This window comes from Phasianus colchicus, chromosome 2 (genome assembly GCF_987193195.1).
Source record: "Phasianus colchicus chromosome 2, bPhaCol1.hap1.1, whole genome shotgun sequence".
In the NCBI taxonomy this organism is placed as follows: Eukaryota; Metazoa; Chordata; class Aves; order Galliformes; family Phasianidae; genus Phasianus; species Phasianus colchicus.
This window is the reverse complement of record NC_143437.1, coordinates 65848014-65868172: the sequence shown is the minus strand read 5'-3', so window position 1 is coordinate 65868172 and position 20159 is coordinate 65848014. Positions and strand designations below refer to the sequence as shown.

At 43.2% G+C, this 20159-nt stretch overlaps 2 protein-coding genes across 2 annotated transcripts in view; one reads left to right on the top strand and one right to left on the bottom strand.

Moving 5' to 3' along the window:
• Positions 1 to 110: 110 nt before the first annotated feature.
• Positions 111 to 10287, top strand: SLC60A2 (solute carrier family 60 member 2). The gene is made up of 4 exons (XM_031611348.2): positions 111 to 323; positions 431 to 599; positions 2685 to 2801; positions 5294 to 10287. The coding sequence occupies exons 1-4, from the start codon at positions 111 to 113 to the stop codon at positions 6523 to 6525; spliced, it is 1731 nt and encodes a 576-aa protein (XP_031467208.2). The 3' UTR covers positions 6526 to 10287.
• A 90-nt stretch (positions 10288 to 10377) lies between these two features.
• Positions 10378 to 20159, bottom strand: part of REV3L (REV3 like, DNA directed polymerase zeta catalytic subunit) — a 112792-nt gene continuing 103010 nt past the window's right edge. The window contains exons 26-32 of the mRNA XM_031611347.2: positions 20006 to 20115; positions 18898 to 19012; positions 17339 to 17476; positions 16063 to 16253; positions 14892 to 15138; positions 13823 to 14032; positions 10378 to 11705 (exon numbers count right to left, since the gene is read on the bottom strand). Coding sequence (XP_031467207.2) covers positions 11565 to 11705; positions 13823 to 14032; positions 14892 to 15138; positions 16063 to 16253; positions 17339 to 17476; positions 18898 to 19012; positions 20006 to 20115 — 1152 coding nt within the window. The 3' untranslated portion in view covers positions 10378 to 11564. The remainder of the gene's footprint in view (positions 11706 to 13822; positions 14033 to 14891; positions 15139 to 16062; positions 16254 to 17338; positions 17477 to 18897; positions 19013 to 20005; positions 20116 to 20159) is intronic.

The following is a 20159-nucleotide window of genomic DNA, read 5'->3' as shown; positions in this document are numbered from 1 at the left end:
CGGGAGCTGTAGGCTTCCCCCGCGCCGCGAGCTGACGGGGCGGGGCTTGCGGTTCCGGGTTCCCCGCGGGCCCGAGCGGCCGTGCGCGCCGGCCCGCGCCGCCAGGAGCCATGGCCGGCGCCGAGCGCAAGAAGCACGTCCGCTTCGCCGGCCCGGGGCAGGCGGCGGCGGGGCCCGGACCGGGACCGGGGCCTGGACCTGGACCGCGCTCCTCCGCCGCGCCACACGCGGAGGTGGCCGTGGTCGGCGGGCGGCGGTGCGGGGAGGGAGCGGCGCTGCGGTGGTGCATCTCCGCGGCGCTGTGCGCGGCCTTCCTGGGGCTGGTGAGTGACACCGGCCGGGCGGGTTAGGGGGGGGCCCGGCCTGGCTCGGATCGGCTCGGCCCGGCCCGGCCCGGCTCGGCGATGCAGCCCTCGGCGTTGTTTTGCAGGGCACGAGCATCGCCGTGCTGGGACCGACCTTCCAGAACCTGGCCGACAACGTGCACAAGAACGTCACCGACATCTACTACATCTTCGTGGGCCGCTCGCTGGGCTACCTGGGCGGCTCCGTGCTCGGCGGGATCCTCTTCGACCACGTCAACGCGCACCTCCTGCTCGGTGAGCGCGGCTCGGGAGGCGGCCGCGGGCGGCGAGAGCCACCGGGGCTCCGCTGTGCCCTCGGGCTGGAGAATGGGCTGCCGCGGGTGGAAGCGCGGCCCGTGCCCCGTGGGCTTCCCTTCCCTGTAATCCCACAGGTGACGCTCTCGCAGCGCACAGCCCCGCGTTGTAGGGCTTCGGGAAGTACGCGAACGAGGCAGGTGGGGCTGGCTGGGCTTCTTACTTGCACGGCTGTGTGGGAGAAGCGGTGTCAGAACGTCGCCTTTGCTAAAGCTCAGCCGAGCTGTTGGTCCTCGCTGTACAAAAGCATTGAGGCTGTGACTGGGCAGCCTTAATCCAATTACACCTTAGTTAAAGCGGAAAACTTTGTATCCCGTCTGGGAGTTTGGAAATATGCTGCTGGGTTGCTGCCTAGCTGTGGCAGTGTTTGGGCTCTGCAGGAGCAGTGGTTATGGTCCTGATGGTTTCCTGGACACGTGTGGATTTCCTCCTGTGCTCAGACCTGTGCTGGCACAGCAGGGCCGTATGGCTGCCAGTAGCGGTGCTCATCCCTTTCCTAACCCTTCCCCTCCTGCTCCTCCATCTCCTCATCCCTCCCTTCCTTTATCTGAGTGGATTCATATAACCCCGAGCACAGAACTTTACTTACAGGGCTCGTTTTGAGAATAGTTTTCCATTGCTTGTGTTTGAACCACTCTCTCCTTATCCCCGCTGGCCCATCTCCTGCTGCCATGTGTAGTCACACCAGACAATGTCTTTCTCCTTTCCCTACCTTCCCCTCTCCAGACCAGTTCCTTTTATTTGCTCTTGTTATACATATCTTGCAGCTTTATTTATCCTCTTCCCTGTTCTTTATTCTCTGCTCCAGATCACATGTAAAGTGCCTTCCCTTCAGCTTGCTGATCCTTGCGTATCTGGCAAGGGCAGAGTGGATTATATCTGACATCTGAGACTTTACCTCTTACCACTGAAAGTCAGCGTGAACTTGCAGCAGTTTAGGATTTGCTTGACTTCCTGATGTGTCACAGGATAGCTGTCTGTCAGTCATGCTTGGAAAATACATTTTGTCTCCAAATTCTTTCTGATTTGATGGCACTTAGGGCAGAAACACAATCCGAACTACTGAACTGCCTCATGTTTCTGTCATCTGAGGGCTGACTGAGGGTTTTGGCTCCCACCTTCCAGCTGTTAAAGCTCTGCTGCTGTGCAGATCTTGAATGCTTCAGTCAAGGAAGCTTTTAAGCACCCGTCTTCAGGTGAAAATCCGGAGCAGATAGCTGAAAACTAGCTGAGGAGCCACTTTCTGCTCTGACAGACGCCTTGGGGAAGCTGTATTTAGCACCTCCCCTCTGTAGCTTTTTCCCTGTGCAGCTCACTGTGCTTCCCTTGCAGGTTACAGCGAGGCAGGAATATCAGGTATCTCAGTGAAGTTCTTGGGCTCTGCGTTTTTTTTTTTTTTTCTTTTCTTTTGGGAATTGTTGCTAAATTTATGTCGAGAAACCTTCTAGTTCTGCTTCTGAAGATTGCAGGAATCACTTGAAATACATTGCTGAAGCGAGAAGAAAATAAAAATGAGAGTCAGCATTTTTATACAGAGTGCCCCTTAGCCAATAGGGAACCTCACTTACAGGATTTTAGGAGTGTAGTGGTTTTGAAGTGGGGCTAAATATAATGCTCTGTAGTTCTCAATAAAAATGTCACTTTACTCAAACCATTTTCTATTTCTTTTGTGTTAAAGTAATGCTTTTAACTCAAAAGTTTGCAGAAAAATGCTTCTTGGGGATAATTGGCATACTAAGTACTTAGCAGCAGATGGTGCCCTATTTGCAAGTTAAGCCTTAGCAAAATGAAAAATGAAACATCTCATTCTCACTAAAATCATTTCCTCCAAAATCATCCTGTTGAATTTTCCGGCTGCCTTTGCTATTCACACATTCAGGTAATGAGGTTACAGCATGTATTAGGATTATCTGTAACTTGAGTAATGACAAATGTATTTTTATTTCTTAGTTTGCTAAATGTTTTGCAATTGAAGTGGTAACTGTAGTATTTGTGTTTTATCTGTTTGCTTTTTACCCTTTCCAGCATTATCCATGCTTGGAACCACAGGCGGTCTTTTTGCCATACCGTGGTGTAAGAGGTCCCTGCTGCTGACTGCCTTGATGTCGCTCATTGGAGCAGCCATGGGAGTTCTTGACACAGGTGAGTGACTGCCTGCTCCAGTGGTTCCTTCACTGAATGAACTAGAAACCCACAGGTGACAGTTCTGCTGAGAACTGTAGAATCATAGAATGGCCTGGGTTGAAAAGGACCCCAATGATCATCTGGTTTCAACCCCCTGCTATGTGCAGGGTCACCAACCACCAGACCAGGCTGCCCAGAGCCACATCCAGCCTGGCCTTGAATGCCTCCAGGGATGGGGCATCCACAACCTCTTTGGGCAACCTGTTCCAGTGCATCACCATCCTCTGTGAAAAACTTCCTCCTAATATCTAACCTAAACCTCCCCTGTCTCAGTTTAAGACCATTCCCCTTTGTCCTGTCACTATCCACACTCATAAAGAGCCGTATAGAAGTGAGCATGGCCTGCTTCACTGTGCACAGTTGAATTAAAAGAGAGGAGCTGTTTTATCTGGCCAGGATGGCTGGTGGGTTATTCTCGTCCTGAGGCTTTGCTATTTGTGTCTCTGTAACAGAGCTTCTGTATGAGAGAGCTGGGTATCCTTTGCTTCCCTGAGCAGATCAATATGCATTTTGGTGGGTAGTTACAGGCTTAAAAAAAAATGCCATGTGCTCTTTAAATGTTGTTTCTCTTAGAATTTACTCCTCTGTGGGAAGCTATTTGGGTTATTGTTCATTAGTAACTGGTTTGTCAGATGGAACTGGGTTAGTCCTATGCAACCCTGGGTGTTTGAGAGGAAAGTTCTGCCAGTGCTGTTATGGGAGAGCTGGTGACCTCAGTTTGGATGGGCCAAGTTTGGAGATTCACAGCAGATAGATATATTCCACCATCATTGGCTTACAGAGCTATGTCATCAGTCTCCCTGAATTAAGGCACATGTGCTGCCCTTGGCCAGCCTCACTTAAATATGAAACAAATATAAATAAACACCTGTGCTTATAAGGTTTCTTAGTGGAGGCTCCTTACTAGAGGGAGATGCTGAGCAGGATGAATTTACAAAGCAAAAGTCCACTGGTGCAGCTGGAAGGGTTGGTTATACCACAGGTACAGGGAGGAACTTCTCACAGAAATCAGTTCTTTGGACATGGCTGAGGCAGCACAGTCTGCTGCTGCAGACATTTCAGGTCTCCTCTCTATCCAAACACCTCTAAAGCACACAGACTGAGGGCTTGGTTGGAATGGCATGGCTGGTGGGCAGCACAGTGGAACGATGGCTTCATGGGAACCATTGGTCATGGCTGTATTCAGTTTGAGAGGGCTCTGTTAATGTTACAGAGAGCCTGTTGTGGGACCTTGTAGCAAAAAAAAAAAAAAAAAAAAAAAAAAAGGTGGTTTTGCACAGCATAGAATGTGCTAAAGGATGTGAGTGCAGGGGTGTATTTTTAGCTTCTGGTAGGATCACTGTTCTTGGCCTTTGGCTTCAAAATTTTTCATATGGACTTACAGTGAAAATTTATTCAGCTTTGGGATTTTTGTTCCCAGCAGAGCAGGAGGAACTGAGACCATGGCAGTGATGTAATGGAGATGTGTTAGAGGTGGGTGGTGGCAGGGGTGGGACTTGATTTCTGTCCTTATTTTCCCGCACTCTCCTCAGGGGCAGTTTACAGATGCCTCTCTCAGGTCTTATTTTCTAGCACTGTTGTTGGTCTGAGGGTGCTGCAGTTTGGTTTCTGCAGCAACAATACTGTAAATCTTCCTGCTTCTGCAAATGCAGTGAGCCACTTGAACACAGCCAGGGTGGGCCCTGCCTGCAAGGTGTGTGCAATTTGTGGTGTTTCCTGGGATGCTGTGTAGTGAGAAGCTGATTCGTAGCACTATCAATTGTTGCTTCTGAAACTTAGGAAAAGGAGAAGCAGTAAACAAAAAGGTCTGAAGCTGCTGCAAATGCTAGATGTGACTGCTGATCTGTTAAGGCGACAGTGGTGCTACCTGAGGCTGCTCGATGTGCTGAAGAATCTTCAGTTTACAGCCTCCAGAGAGGAATGGCCTGCCGTGCCAGACCCATCATAGAATTACTCAGGTTGGAAGGGACCTCAAGGATCATCAAGTCCAACCACAGCCTAACCATAGTACCCTAACTCTAACAACCCTCTGCTAAATCATATCTCCGAGCACCACATCCAAACGGCTCTTAAGCACATCCAGGGACGGTGACTCAACCACCTCCCTGGGGAGCCTATTCCAATGTTTAACCATCCTTTCTGTAAAGAAGTGTTTCCTAACACTCCTGATTGCATCAGCCATAACAGGGCACGGACAGAGAAATGGCCAAATAGGGGCAATTGTTGTTAGATTAAGCTACTTTTACTTGCTGTGAATGCCCTCCTACATTACAGCTAATCACATGGGATTAAGGTTCTCAAATGCACAATTACACTTAACCACAATTCTGCATGTTGTATTCACTAAAACTGCTTTTGTTGCAAATTGAACTCATAACATAATTGCTATTTTTAAAACAATACCTGGTGTAAGGTTGAAACTAATGAATCCTTCTCTCTCCAATCTGCAGGTGGCAATGTTCTTGCACTGAACACGTGGGGAACAGAGGCCGGACCACATTTGCAGGCCTTGCACTTCAGTTTTGCCATGGGTGCATTTGTGGCTCCAATTCTGGCTAAAATGGCAATGGGAGGTTCCGAACCCAGAGACCTTCAGGCAGGTGAAAATGCAAGCCAGTCTGTTCTGAGCCCCGTATCAACAGCGTCAGCTACACTAGCACTGAAACACCATCTTGGTGCTGATTTCTTGTGGTCCTACGTTGTCATAGGGACCTATCTGCTGTTTGTTTCTTTCTTCTTTTTTATTTTGTATTCAAAGAGCAGCTCGGTTCGAGACAAATCAAAGGCTTCTGTGCAGAAATGCAAGGTTGCCAAATACCACCATGCCCTTATTATTCTCCTTTTCCTGTTCTTCCTCTGCTACGTGGGAGCGGAGGTTACTTACGGCTCTTACATATTTACTTATGCAAAGGTCTTTGCTGAGATGAAAGAAAATGAAGCAGCTGCTTTGAATTCAGTCTTCTGGGGTGCGTTTGCTGTTTGTAGAGCGGTGTCAGTATTTTGTGCTGCTTGCTTATACCCCGGCACTATGATCGTGCTGAGCCTCATTGGCTCTGCCGTCTCCTCTTCATCCTTGGCTTTCTTTGCACACTACCCAATTTCGTTGTGGGCTGGAACTGCGGTGTACGGAGCCTCCATGGCCACCATCTTCCCTAGTGGGATTTCCTGGATCGAGCAGTACACGGTCATCCAGGGGAAGTCAGCTTCTCTCTTCGTGGTTGGTGCTGCTCTGGGGGAGATGTGCATTCCTGCAGTGGTCGGGTACCTGCAGGGGAGGTTTCACCACGTTCCTGTGGTCATGTACACTGCTCTGGGAACTTCGGTAATGACGGCTGTGCTGTTTCCTGTGATGTACAAATTGGCCACCGCTTCTGGAGAGAGCTTGAGAGAGATGAGTGAAAGCGAGGACAGGAAGGCTTTGTTGTCCAGTTCGGGGCTTAACGAAGATGAAGAGGATGAGGAGGATGGAGGAGAGTGGAATGAAGCAGACTTTGAGGTAATAGAAATGAACGATACCCTGAGAAACTCTATGGTAGAGACCTCTCTTAAGGCAGCGGGGAACTCCCCATCGGAAGCCTCCCTCCAGCCACATCCAGGTGATGCTGTGGATGATTCTCCAGTGGCAGCTGGCGGCTCCCCTGGGAGAAAAAACATGAATGTCGACCGGGAGAAGAACGATTAGAGTAAAAGCTGACTCTTTGGGTTTTTAACTAAAACGCAATGGAATTGTAGCCGTTCTCGTAAAGTGGTTCAAGGATCTTCTCAGAGTAAGAAGGAAGTTTCCACCTTTGCCTGTCCTTCCTCCTTCCTCAGTTTGGGTCTGCAGCGATGTATCCCAGAGAAGGTCCACAATGTCTATGTGGTAACATAGAGAATTTGTAGACTATGCTGAAAATGCTAAAACATGAGAGATTTTCTAAATGTCAGGCATGCATTTAAGTCATTTATGCTGTGATGTGAGCTAGCTGGGAAGAAGCTGCTCAGACCACTTGGTTTCTTGGAGGTGGGTGAAGGGTGCTGTACTGAGCTCCTTGGTCACAAAAGGTTTTCATCAGGAATGAGAGAAATCTGTTGCCTGTGGTGCTGAACTTTCTTAGCTTGTGAAATGTTTCTACTGCATTGGGGGTCTGTGTGTGACAAACCAGGGAATCAAGAAGTTGAATTTCAGGTGATGTAAATGGGATATGCTGAGTCACATACTCCTCTGATCCTGTCAGTAAGACAGGACAGAATGAAAGATTAATTTTCAGGAGTGTAACCATGCCTTTGGGTCACTTAATGGTGGTGTGTGGGAACGAGGACAAAAGGTGTCTTTTATCTGCTGTGCGACTTAACTCCAATTACTTGTTAACCAGTGGTGACAAATCTAAATACTTTAAGTACCTGTGATTGTATTTGTGATTTGAATTACTGCACTACCATTGAAATCAACAAATGTATGAAGAAGATATTCAGTGATATGTTAGATAAAATTGTGTTAATGACATCGGGCCATGATATTGTAAGCCGGTTCAGTTGAAAGGTTTTAACAACTTCTCTGGGCTTCCTGTGCTGAGGTTTTTACACATCAAAGTGTGACAGCGGCCATTTGAGAATGAGGTGGAATTATTGATGAGACAGATAATCCCGTCCAGTTGTACAGTGTGCCTGCTGGCTCTCTGTTAGTTGGGTGCCCTTTGGCTTTTCTTTCCTTGGGTATTGACACACAGCAGGTGCCTTCTTGAGGAGAAGCTGTGGTTTGTGTGTTCAGACTCATTGCTCCGGGAGATGGGTGGGGGGGGGGAGGGAAGCCCTCAGGTCTGGTTGTGTCACCGAGTCCTTCCCAGTAAGAACAAAGATGCAGCAGCTAATGGCAAAGCCTGAAACAGTAGTTCTGCAACATGTCTACTTGAAAACCAAAAAATTGCTTGTTGCTGTTTTTTGAAGCTGTGTGGTCAGAATGTGGGTTGGTCTTCTGTGTTGTTTGGGTTTTGTTGTTGTTTGCACTATCCTTAATTTTGTTTTGGAAAGAGGTTTAATGCTGACAAAAGAAGGAGCTCTAAGTGTAACATAGCACAGAACTGTGGATGTTTAGTGTGTGTTTTAGTTGTTTTTGTTCCTTCTCCTGTCCCATTGCGTGTTTAACCTGGAACCTAAGGGCTTTTTCCTTTCTCCTGAAAAGTTAGTAAGAAAGATTAATCCATTTGTAATGAAAATGTGTTTTTTTTTTTCTTTTTTCTTTTTTCCCTCCTGCAGTGTTGAAGGGCCTCCTTGTCCTGCTGCTGTAGGTATTTAAATGCCATTGCCTGCTTGCCTCATTCTTCTTTCCATGTGTTTAGTTATGCACACTTCCAATGCAATGCATGAACCTGCACTTTAACATATGGATTTGCTCCACCTGCTACACAGGGGTTTTCTTCTTTGCTTGGAGTCCTTGTAAATATTTCTAAACGTCAGCCCCGATCCTGTTCTTGCTACACATGGCAGCATTTGATCAGCAGAAGTAGGTCTGTATGGCCTTATGCATTCAGTTCATGTAATAGTCATTAAAAAAATGTCTTGGCAGAGAGAATGACTGACTTAGGAGAGTGCAGATTAAGCCTGGATTTCTTACCATTTTCTTTTTCTCTCTTCCCTCCTGCACTCTGCAATAACAACTGCTCTATATTTGGAAAATAGGGAGTGTTATCTGACAGCACGGGCAAATCCTGTTGGTTTTATGGGGAGAGGAGAAGTGACTTGTGCTTCTGCTCTGCTTTCATGGGATGTACTTTGCCCCCAGGGGGTCACAGGTATCCTCTGGTAGAAGGGCTCAATGTAGGGCAAACAGTATCAGGAACCCAGGAAGTGTGGGGCAGCTCCCTGCTGCAAGAGCCATCCTCCATGTGTTTGGCCTGAACCAACGGAGCGACTCCTGACTCTGTTTGCAAAATGAATGAATGCAAGGCACAAAGAATGTCACAGCTGGGTTATGCACCAAAACTGCAAACCTTTGGCTGCTTTCCATCTGAAATAGAAGTATCTGTGATTAGCAATTTAAAAAATAGAACAATGGAGGCTTCTGCTGATGGGAATATTCAGTGATTTTGAGTGTCCCTGCACCTGAGATCATGTTGTCAGAAAAAAAGTAGTTTAAGAAGCCTGTCTGAAAGCAGGCAGATTTTAAAAATTATTTATTTGCAATTATTTGTACGCTAATTTCTGAATGAAATTTCAAATTGGAATGCTCTGCAAGGAAGATTATTCTCAGGGATAGCTAACGAGCTTCACATAATCAAGTAGAGAAAAAAACAGAAAATGAAAATTAAAGCCCCATTGAGAAATGTGCTTTAATGTCTTTGAACCAACTATCTGTATGTTTATTATATGTATGTGTATAGCTCTATACACAGATAGATAGGTACGTACAGGCTTACTTGTGTTTCTGACTAATGCCATCACAACAAATGGAGAAACGCTGTCCAAACTAAAACCCATGACTGGCTGAGTGGCAGTGTGTAATATCATGCTGGAACAATACCCAGAAGCCTTTGCCTGGATGACTGCAGAACTGTGAGTTGTCTTTGCCAGGACTTGAAGCTCTCGGTGTCTTAGTTTAGGCCTCAGACTTGAATAGCACATACATACAGAGCTTGTGCTCACCTCCCCTGAATACATGTGTCTAGAACCAGTGGGTGCCCCTTAACAGAAACAAAATGTTGAATGCAATTTAAGATGAAAGCAGACCTAGGACCTTTTCAATGCTGAGCCTGGCTCATGGCAGCTCGAAATGTCCTTGATGCTCAGGGCTGTTGCTTTCCTAATTGATTGGATTTTTGGTGTTCCTCAAGACCTGTTTTAGAAAATGAATATTAGTTTTCATATATTTAAATTTCCAAAGTGAATCAGTTCTTGGCATATAGTGAAGAGCTATTTACAGTGTCTTTTTAAGTTAAGGGTAAAACCAGCGTTTAAGCCCTGTGGAGGACTTCTTAAGTGTTAGTTATGGGTATTACCATTGCCTTGTTTATGCCAGAAAGTCGTCCCGGTGCTGTGGTGAGATGGCTGAATGTTCTGTCAGTCACACTTTTGCCTGTAAAAGCAGGACTGCATTGAGGATCACATGCCCATTTCCTCCAGCGTTAAAGGTAAATTCTTACAGTTAAATGTCAAACAATATTTGTATTTAGCCCTGGCTCACTCCCAAAGGCTGGATTGTACTGCAGGCACTAAGGAGTTACTGCTGGAGCTTGTACTGCTGTTCTGTAAATGACCCTTCAGTGCTGGAATGCAGAGTGGGCAACAGTTTGTGCCTTGGTGGGTTTTTGGTTCCTTTCCATAAAAGCTCATAGCAATGTGGATATGTTCTATTATATATTCATTGTTTTTATTTTGCTTGCGGTGGGTTTACATAGTACTGTATAATGTGGAATTTATAACACTGACTTGTACCTTGAATGTAATAAATTCTTAATGGGAGGAGGCACTCAGGTTCCTTTATGTAAATAAAGTTTTGTTCTATTTTTAAAAGCTACTCTGGACTTGCAAACGTAAAGCTTACCCTGTTTGGACTAATAGAAAACAACAGGAATGTTTTTATCCTCTTTGGAGAAGGCCTCCAGAAACCAATACTGAAGTTTTACATCCCAAAGCTTAGGCTGGAAACTACACTGTGCATTCCTATTGCATCGGCGTTGTATCTGTACCTAATGAGAGAATCAGCAGCAAGTGAGTGTTAAAAGGAAGAAGCATGCAGATTTGTACCATATCATTTTATTCAACTTTAATATGGTTTCCATTATTAACTTCTAAAACAAAATGATTTCCAGTTTAGAAAACAATGCACTGACCACATAATTCCTTTTCCATTTTATACAGTTATACAAATATTCTAAATACACATTTTGTCAAGATGGTGGCAAATAAGATTTAACTGTACAGTACGTAAGGAAAGAAAATATTTTAAGCATATTTAGAAGCAATAGAAATGTCTATACAAAACAAGCAAAAATGGAATAAAATTTTATATTTAAAGTATTGCAACAGTCCCACAGGTTTGTAACAAAAATGTCTTTGCACAGTTCCTCACAATGCCCCATTAATAGCTAAAGCAAGACAGCGATTTTTAGAAAATAATGTTTCAAAATGCTACACATGGTACTACTGTTTGTTTGCACAGTCTGATCAAAATAACAATCTACTCAGAATCAAGCAGAACTGAGGAGGAGATATACCAACCAACTTTAAAATTATCTGTATAAAAGTCATTGCACATTATTTTACTCAGTTGTTTGAAAAGTAAAAAAGTGTATTTACAAAATATTTCGCAGACAAAATTATAAAGTGAATGGATAATATAGAATAACACGTCTTGATACTGACAGTCCAAGAACACACACAAATGGATTTATCGTTTTGAGAGGTTTCAGTGCTCCTTCCTCCAGGAAGTAAACTTGACTTCTACTTGGCAATGGATTTACAGGATGTTACACACAGCTATTTCAACATCAGCATTATAAAACAGTATGTTAGAAACATGAAAGGAAGAAGGAATTTGTACATCTTAAAAAGTGAGCTATTCATAGATCAACAAATGCATTTTTTTAATTTAGTTAGGATAAGCGTTCGTTATTCCTCAGATAATAAACCCGACAGTTAAAATGGAAATCCTGGACTAGATGAGTTGAAAAAGCACCATGCACAATAGTCCTAGTGTGGTAAACACTGAAACAAAATAGCACCTGGAATCCCATAACAGATCCTTCAGAACTGGTCGAGGAGCTGGCGGAGGTACGGTGCCTTCGATAGTTCTCTGCTCACTCGGGAGAGCTTGAAAAGCACTGGACAGTTCAGGGAGACACACGGGATCTGTCGGTCAAAGCAGCCTGTACAGTTCTTGCATATCTAGATGACACAAAAAAGCAGAACAGATTATTTAAGCTTAACACAAAGCATTGAGGAGGTAGAGATGTAGGTGATTTACGCCTTACTGGCAGAGCAGGCTGAGCCCTGCAGGCAGCTATCAGCAAGATCTTAGCACAGGGGGACCTGAGAAGCTCCGCTCTGCTGCAGCCCCTCCTGCCTCTGCCAAGTGCTGACTTTGATGCCAGTCCCTGGCGGGCAGATGGCAGCTCCTGGAACTGGGCAGGGGCACAGCCTGACAGCACAGCTTGGCTTACAGCCCTTCCAACCAAGCTGCTATTTCTTCTCTTCCCCTGTGTGATGGCACCTGGGAAAACAACCCGGGCAGCTGAGGGATTCAAGCAGGGCAGCACGTTATACTCATGTTAAATGTACCCTGGATAAAAGCTTCCAGGTGAAACAAGGCAAAACTCAGCAGTTACTCTCTATGCAGGAAAGGAGCTTCACTAATAAGCCACTCCTAGTTCCAGATAAACTTCAATGAGAGCTTTTGCTTTGCAAGTCAGAGCATGCAGGCAGAACAGCTCATTAATGTAGCCAATGCTGCTTTCAAGGATTTTTAACATGAGGTACCTGATTAAATAAATAGCAGTAAGCTGAGCTTTTCCAAAGGTGTTTCCAGAGAACACAAACGGATCTATTTTCAGGAGACATCCCCTGCTTTGCTTTTTCATTTTTGATTCTTCCCAGTACTAAGCCAGCCCCCAACAATTTTTTCCAAAAATTCTGCAGCCACTCGTGGTTCCATAGGAATTTTGACCCTGCCTACCACTTGGAACCAGAAATCAAAAGTCGTATCTACAAACTCCTTTCCTTCGCTGTTAACATCAGTTTCTGTACTTTCCTTTGGTCTCTGCAGACCAAAATCCCAAACTGAAGCAAGATGCTTTTTTAGTTCAGTTTGTGTATAGTGAAGAAGCCTTAATTTAGGCAGCTAATTTTTAAGCCATGTGTGATTAAACCTGTATATCAGTGTTCTGCTGGCGCTGGCATGTTTACATTCCAAGAGGGCTATGCATTTCAGAGAGGTATAGACAAAGCTTCAAATTAGCAGAGGACACTGCTCTTGCTGATGGGTTAAGTCATCAAATACTGACCAGAACTGGACCCCAGCCCTTGCTGACCAGCTGCAATGACAAAAAGGCATTCTGATCAAAGCCACTTAATGGTCCTAACACGGGGCCGGGCCCAGTTTTCATTTATTCCAGGACAAAAGATGTAAAAGAATCACAGGAAAACTGCAGAATGTTCATCTTGTTCCTTCACTGTCACTTACAATACAGATCAGGGCCACCATTGAAAAATACAGCATGAAAACGTAAGTCCACAACTTAGTGTAATATTTATGAATTGTAAATTATGATGGTTTTCTGGTTTTCTAGAAAGAAAGCCCCGTGGGACTGTAGCTAATCACTGCAGGAACATTTATTTATATCCCTGCAATTCACCAAGTCATTAAGCTGGTTCACATACTAGTGCCAAAAATTGATTTTAACGACAAAATAATTTTAAACTACTACAGTACAAAAATTAGTCAAGAGCAGACTTTTATGTCTCTTAGAGGAGAGGCATGGTGCTTTGCTGGCACGTATCTGTGAGCATAGCTAGCCAGTGACACTCTTTATGGATTTCTAACTCAAGGGAAAAAACAGCGTGGGAAATTTCTGACAAGAGGCACAAAAATCCAGCCCAGAACACAGCCATATTATACATACAAATAAATAATTTTTTCTAGGACTGGAGCTTTTTTTGTTAATGGAACATCATCAGTTATGTTAGAACAAAAGGTGCGTGTTTCAACACATTTGTACAACTTTTACCACCATCACTGTAAGAAGGAATCTAAAAACCATCTGAGATAATCTTAAAAAGAAAAAAGAAGCATCTTTTGTTCAGTTTCTCTCCACCCCTTTGGCTTCACTCTCATGCAAAGCTAAAGAGAACAGCCGTTGCTGTGCTGCCTTTTAGAGCAGTGGGAAAAGCAAATGAGTTGTAACACATTTAAGACAAAGACTGCACTTCCTACTTCTGCTGAGGGCATTCAGTGACTGCTTTGGAGCTCCAGCCTTTGCCCACAGCTTGCAGCTGGCTGACCATACCTTGACCAGCTGGTCTTGCTTGCGCTCCAGCTCTCGGATTTCTTGGTTGAGAATCACTGCCACATGCTGTGGCTGGCTTCTGCACTTAGTACAGATCCCATACTGGGTCAGTTCATCACACACGGGACAGTGTAGGGTCGTGAAATACTGCGAGATGGTGCCTTTCCGTCCTTCCAGCTCACTGCGGGCAGTGGAGGCAGTTTTCTGAATCTGTTAATAAAATTTAATGAAACAAAAATTAAGAGGGCAGTAACTTCCAGAAGAGCAGCTTCCTTTCTACTGTACAGATATTATTCTTCTTTTTCAAGGAGAATAGAAGTAACAGCCTCGGGGGTGTGAGTTAATATGCAAATTATTAACGTGAACACACAAGCACAGCACTGGCCTGAAGTGAGGCACTGAATGGGGCCCTGCTCTGACCTGGTTCGCTGGGAAGTTCATGAGAAAAGAGAAAAACAGCAACCACAACATCCTCAGTCACCTGCTAAGGTCCCAGACTCTGCTCCTGCACTGGTCACCTACAGGTGCTGCCCTGTTACACGCCAAAGATGCCCTGGCTGCACCACCAGTGTGTGCAAGTTTGGAAACAACCAGCTACACATTTCTGGTGTTATGGGTTTTTAACAAAGTGCTCCTGCTGCTTGAGCACTCCCACCTTTACCATAAAGAGAAGTCTTCAGAACATCTCTTTGAACAGCAGGAGTTCCAATATCCACTATAGTGAGACTTAAAGTGAGTACAGCCAGGTAGATGAATATACAGCTATTCCTAAAAATAAGCTATTACAGCAAAATATTATTTTGAGCTATGAAAGTGGTAAAAAAAAAAGACAATGTCATCAGCCCTGAACAGAAGAACTGGAAGGAGAAATCGATTTGCTAAGTGAAAAAATCACACTCAAGGTCTAAGAGTCAACCCTGCACGTCTGGGCATCAAACCACTGCCCTGTAAAATAAACCACCTTCTACGTTACCCTATCGAGGCCTCACTGTATGAAAAACCATGATAAAAGCAAACACTGCACAGAGGCACCGCACTTGCGATCCCATTTGTTTTCAAACGCACTTACCCTTGGCAGCTCATGATACCAGCTGAAGACGTCTATGCCAATCAGTGAGAAAACCCTGGCCAGCGGTGGCAGAATCTGTTTGGTGATGTAGTAGGTGGCGTTCAGCCTCAGGCTGGGGTCCTGCAGCACTTCGGCAGGCCGCCTCACCAGCTGGATGAGGGGCAGCCCAGGCATGCCGTACACAATGACATAGGGCACCCGCTCCCCAACCCGCGGTTCAGAGCGACGGTCGTAGGCGAGCATTCTCCTGTTTAAAAACAGATTCTGTAGTGCATGCATGGACAAAGTACAAGCCAGGGAAACAACAAGGAAACCTCTACATTTGGTGATACGTTTAGTAGCCCTGCAGAGGACTGAAGCTGACATCTATTACTAAGCACAGGACCAAGCTGTTTTATTTTTAGCATGTGTCACGATCAGACCTGAATATTATAACCTGGAATACGAACCCTAATGCTATCGCCTCTTTCAGGTCACTTGGATTTGCATGCAGGTTGCTTTCAAGCTAGCATTTCCTTAAAGAAATATATTTACAAAGAGCAGCAGTCATGGCACTAAGAAGAGCTCAGGCACCAAGAAAGCAAAGGACTGTTCAACTAGAAGAAAGCATCAACTGCAGGACACAAATTTTACTTACTTAAAAAGCACAAATTAATTTGAAGATACTTTATATTTAATTTAACAAGGTAAAACTGGAAAATTTGCCTGTTCACATAATTCATTACTGATAGGCAATGTCAGCTGGATGAAATACCAACTCTAAGAAAGTTCCTTTATAAAAAGTGAAAAATTATGCCTAGTAATGTATTTCACAGCACTGTCAGACATTACTATTGTTGTTTTAAGCTTTAAAATATATATGTAACATCTGTGAGTGAATAATCTTCCTGCTCATCCTGCCCTTTTACAAAAACAGAAGTATTGCTGACAGCAGTGAACACATCATTTTATATGCTGATGTCTTGATAAGAGATCTTACTCTTGAATTTGTCTGGCTTTTTCCAGGAACAAGGAGTGGCTTTCTCATGCCTGATCTCTCTTCACACCCAGAAGAAAGTCAGAGTCAACTGCTGCAATAACATCTGACAGTGACATCCCTCTGCTGCCTGTAACTAAGGCAGTACAAAGGTGAAGGGAAAAGTCTATTGTTAGCACTTTTGCATTTCATTACCTGGTGATTTCCAGGGCTGGTACACAGGATCCAGGCTTGTAAGCAGAGCTACCTCTGTACTCTTTTGCAAAGATGAAGTCTTGTATGCTGGCTTTTCCTTCCAGTAACTTCATGCACTGGTTCTGCACGTACTGTTTGATCTGACTTATGTCACGTGTTTCGAATAGCAGCTTGATAGAACACTCAAGTATCTTTAAAACCAAGGAGAAAGGTTATTTTTTTTTAACTCAAAATAGGAAACTCCAAATAATAGAGTAAATTACATGCAAATATTAATATACTGTTTAGGAAAAGTATCAGTCATGAACTAGAGTGTTAATATGACAACTGGTTGCACTCTCTTGCACTCAAAGACATTCATAAACATGTTACTGAACAGTTATTTTTTTCTCAGGTTAACACACATAAGAACCTGCAATTCACATATTCTGCTCTCACACTTGTTCTTTTTGTCAGGAAAGAATTACACATTACTGACAGAAATAGGATTTATAAATATAAGGATTAAGAACAACATTCCTGGGATACTGGAAAATATCAAAGATAGCAATATAATCCCAATTTCAATCAGTCCACTCTGAAATTTCACGTCTTTCATGATATGACCATGCTCAGGCACTGAAATCACTTTGGCAATTACAGAAGTTTTCAGAGTGTGAAAGAGAATGTTTTTTTTTTTTCTGCCATTTAAGATGTTTTTCTAAGATTTTCTGATCATCTCAGCGAACAAAAAAAATTGGGATTAAAAAGAAGAGTGGAAGTAAATCCTCCTCAGTGCTTACCTTTCTTACTGGGATACATTTATTTTGACTTCATTAAGAACAAGAGTCTTTTCTTTTGTAAATCCCAATTCACAGCTTGAAATAAATAGGCAAGGAGTTTTACTTTAAATGAATTCTTAGCAGAACTGGATTTTTGTTAGTGAGACATTTAGGAAACATCCTTTAGAGAAAAGTCTGCCTCACTCACCTTGGAGTGAGTGGAGTTACTTCCCTGTAAAGTGAATTGGATCAATGACAGTCTTCAGAAGAACTTACATAGAAGTGAACTTTTTTATGGGCTTTATAGGGGCCAAAAGATAGTAGTAGTTAAGGTGGAAACTACAAGACCTTGTGATGCTGCACAAAATCTTCAATTTGTCTTTTAAATGACTCATACCAGAAAAACAAAGTCTCAGACAGCTCACAAAGACCAGAAACTCTTAGAAAGGATAAACGTACAATGAAATAACAGAATACCATGATTTTATTCAGGAAGAAATGTCTAAGTATTATACCTTGGAAACAGCAGGACAAGAGTCCCTTCGGACGGTCTCTATGCCTTTTGCATCAAATACTGGGTCCTTCTGGTCCAGTGTTTCATACATGTAACCCACATACCTCTTTTTAGTTTGTAGGACACATGGCAAGTAGACCTGGAATGTTTAAAAAGAGAATTGACACACAGAATAATCTGAGTATCCTTACACTTTTCTGGATTGCAACAGTCAGCATTCTTAATGCAAATGTACTCCCTTTTTTAAAAAAGACAAGAACTTTATTTCAGAAAACTTTCTCTGCCAAAGTAATGGCGTTTGAACTTTCTGTTCTCAAACATCACCTTTTTGAAGCCTATGCCTGAGACTGGTCTCTGTATACAGGGATTTTTAGGGTCAAGGCCTCTTTTACCTATTCCCTCTAATCTCTGATTTCATTCTCAATTGTCTCAGTATTCACTGATCAGTTTCAGAAGAAAGAATGGGGAGTAATTGCTTCTCAATATTACTGTGACTATGCCACATCTTCCTGGCTCTCTTGAGAAGAGGGAGCAGTGAGTTTAGCAGGCTGAAGAGGACATAGGTGACTATGTGATGCACTTCTTTACCAGCTGCTCCCGCTTTGAGTCTGTGTATATTGAGCATTTTCCTGTCTTAGGAAGCCACTCTAGGAGAAGACACAGTATTTTGAACCTCAGGACACATGAAGTGAAGAACTCAGACATGTATTCAAATGTATCTTAACATCTCATTATTTTTTCTGGCCAATTATTCCTTCAGACTAATGACACAGAATTACCTCAAAGAAGTGGGAAGGGCCTCAATACATCAGTCAGTGAGAAAAGGTTTCTGTCTTCCATAGGTACCCTGAATTCTCTTGCTAATATTTTTTCTGCTGTATTTTCAGTGAAAAACGTCAATTTGCTTACAAATTCTGACTGAACCTCTTGAATCTAGTATGTATGTTAAGAATGTTGAGAAAACATCTGAACCAATCACTAATGACTTTCCCAGGATAAACTTCCACCAAAATTAGTATCACATTGCCTTGCTCTTCTATAAAAAGCTTACTGTCATTAGTACTTTTTCCAAAAGCCTACTGAATGAATGTTTGTCATTCTTATTTTATACATATATGTATCACACAGACATATCCTGAAGTGTGTGAAAGCTGACAGAAGACTAAACATCTGGTTAGTAGTTAATACACTGGAATCTCTTTAACGGTTGGTTTACATTCTCTCTACTGAGTTTGTTTCCTTCTATGTATATAATATCAAACTGAGGAAAACATTTCCAAAACTTAATGAAAAGGGAACTTCAAACTGCCTGATGCTGGCAGTGCAACAGGCCACCAGGGACCCAGATGTGAAAGTGGGAATAGCTTTATTTGCTTTCATTCTGCAGCATTCTTCTGACAAGGTCACTAAGGCATTACGAAGAAGCTGGCAATACACCCACAAGAACAGCACAGTGCATGACTGTTGTTTATAATTACATTATGTTTAAGTCCAGAAAAATCTTTTATCTTCACATTGCTTTCAACTCAACACATTTGAAGTAAAATATTCTTCTTTTACCTTTTCAAACTTCAGTTTAACAGGTTTGGGGTTTGTTGCTGTTACAGCTTCAGCAATTTCTTGACCAATCTTGAAAGATTGCTCCTTAGTGGCTCCTTTCAAGAGTACAAACATGCTGCAAGAAATCAGACATAGGAAATAAGAACAAATCTGTTCAACATAGTTTCTGAAGCTTATGAGCTAGTTTTCTGATGGCAAGGCAAAGACACACAGTTATCAATTCTGTTCAATTTTATCATATTGAAAACCCAAAAATCTGAGAAACTTCACTGTTCAGTGGAAGATTAGGAGTGCCAAAGGCATGATGAATGCTGAGGGTTGCAAGTGTGACTAGTCCAGGCACTGCAAAACTTCTGAGTTCTCAGGAGAGAACTGTAGGGACCTCTGGGTATAAGTGCTTCTTTCACTATGGCCAGCAAGAGGATCTAACTTCCTTCCCCTAAGAGTTCTTTTTTCAGTGTATGTGTAACTATGACAAATCTACTATCTTGGAAATTTCAAGTCTTTCACCACATCTGGCTGAAACTGCTCACTGGATTCACAAGTCATTAAAGAGGAACAACCAGATCAACTTTGTTTCTCAGGGCAGAGAAATGATCCAAGTCCAGGAGCAGTGGTGGATATGCCCACAGCATATTCATCATTTAGATGAATGAATAACTAAGAAAGGGGAGATATTTATATCAGGTACTTCAGGCAGACTCATCATTTTATGCTTTGGTGGCTGCTTCTGAATTGCATCCACCCATGAAGCTTAAAAGTGTCTTCATCTAAGCATCAGTGTGCAATATCTATTTTCCAATAAGAATGTCATCATAAACAGGCACAAAAATACTCCATAAAGACGACTTATATTAATTAACAGCAGGAAAAAAAAAATTATCTTCTTCCTGTTCTATAAAATTTCCTAAAGAAAGAAAACCCTCTAAGCACTTTCTAAGAGTCCTAAGAGAAACTCCAGGAACATAAACATTCTTTACTTTGCATTATTTTGCAAGACAATAAGCAACACCCCAAAAAGGGTTCACGTACCTTTTTCAGTATCGTAAGTCCTTCTTGTTAAGACAACAGAAAAATATATCTATGAAGAACTACTATGATTTATTACCTGTCTGTATCTCCATACACAACGTGAGCACCCCATTTTTTGGTATCATTCACCAGTTTTATAGCACGCTCCAATGTTTCTCTGGCTTTGTGGACAATGCTGTCCCCAAGCTGCAATGTTAAAGAGAAATTGAAATTCTTTATTCTAATGCTGA

Bases quoted from the DNA above. Each gene is read 5' to 3' on its own strand.
- SLC60A2 (XM_031611348.2), top strand. From the start codon at position 111: ATGGCCGGCGCCGAGCGCAAGAAGCACGTCCGCTTCGCCGGCCCGGGG. The intron at 324-430 runs GTGAGTGACACC...GTTGTTTTGCAG, and splicing joins GCGCGGCCTTCCTGGGGCTG to GGCACGAGCATCGCCGTGCT. The intron at 2,802-5,293 runs GTGAGTGACTGC...TCCAATCTGCAG, and splicing joins CATGGGAGTTCTTGACACAG to GTGGCAATGTTCTTGCACTG.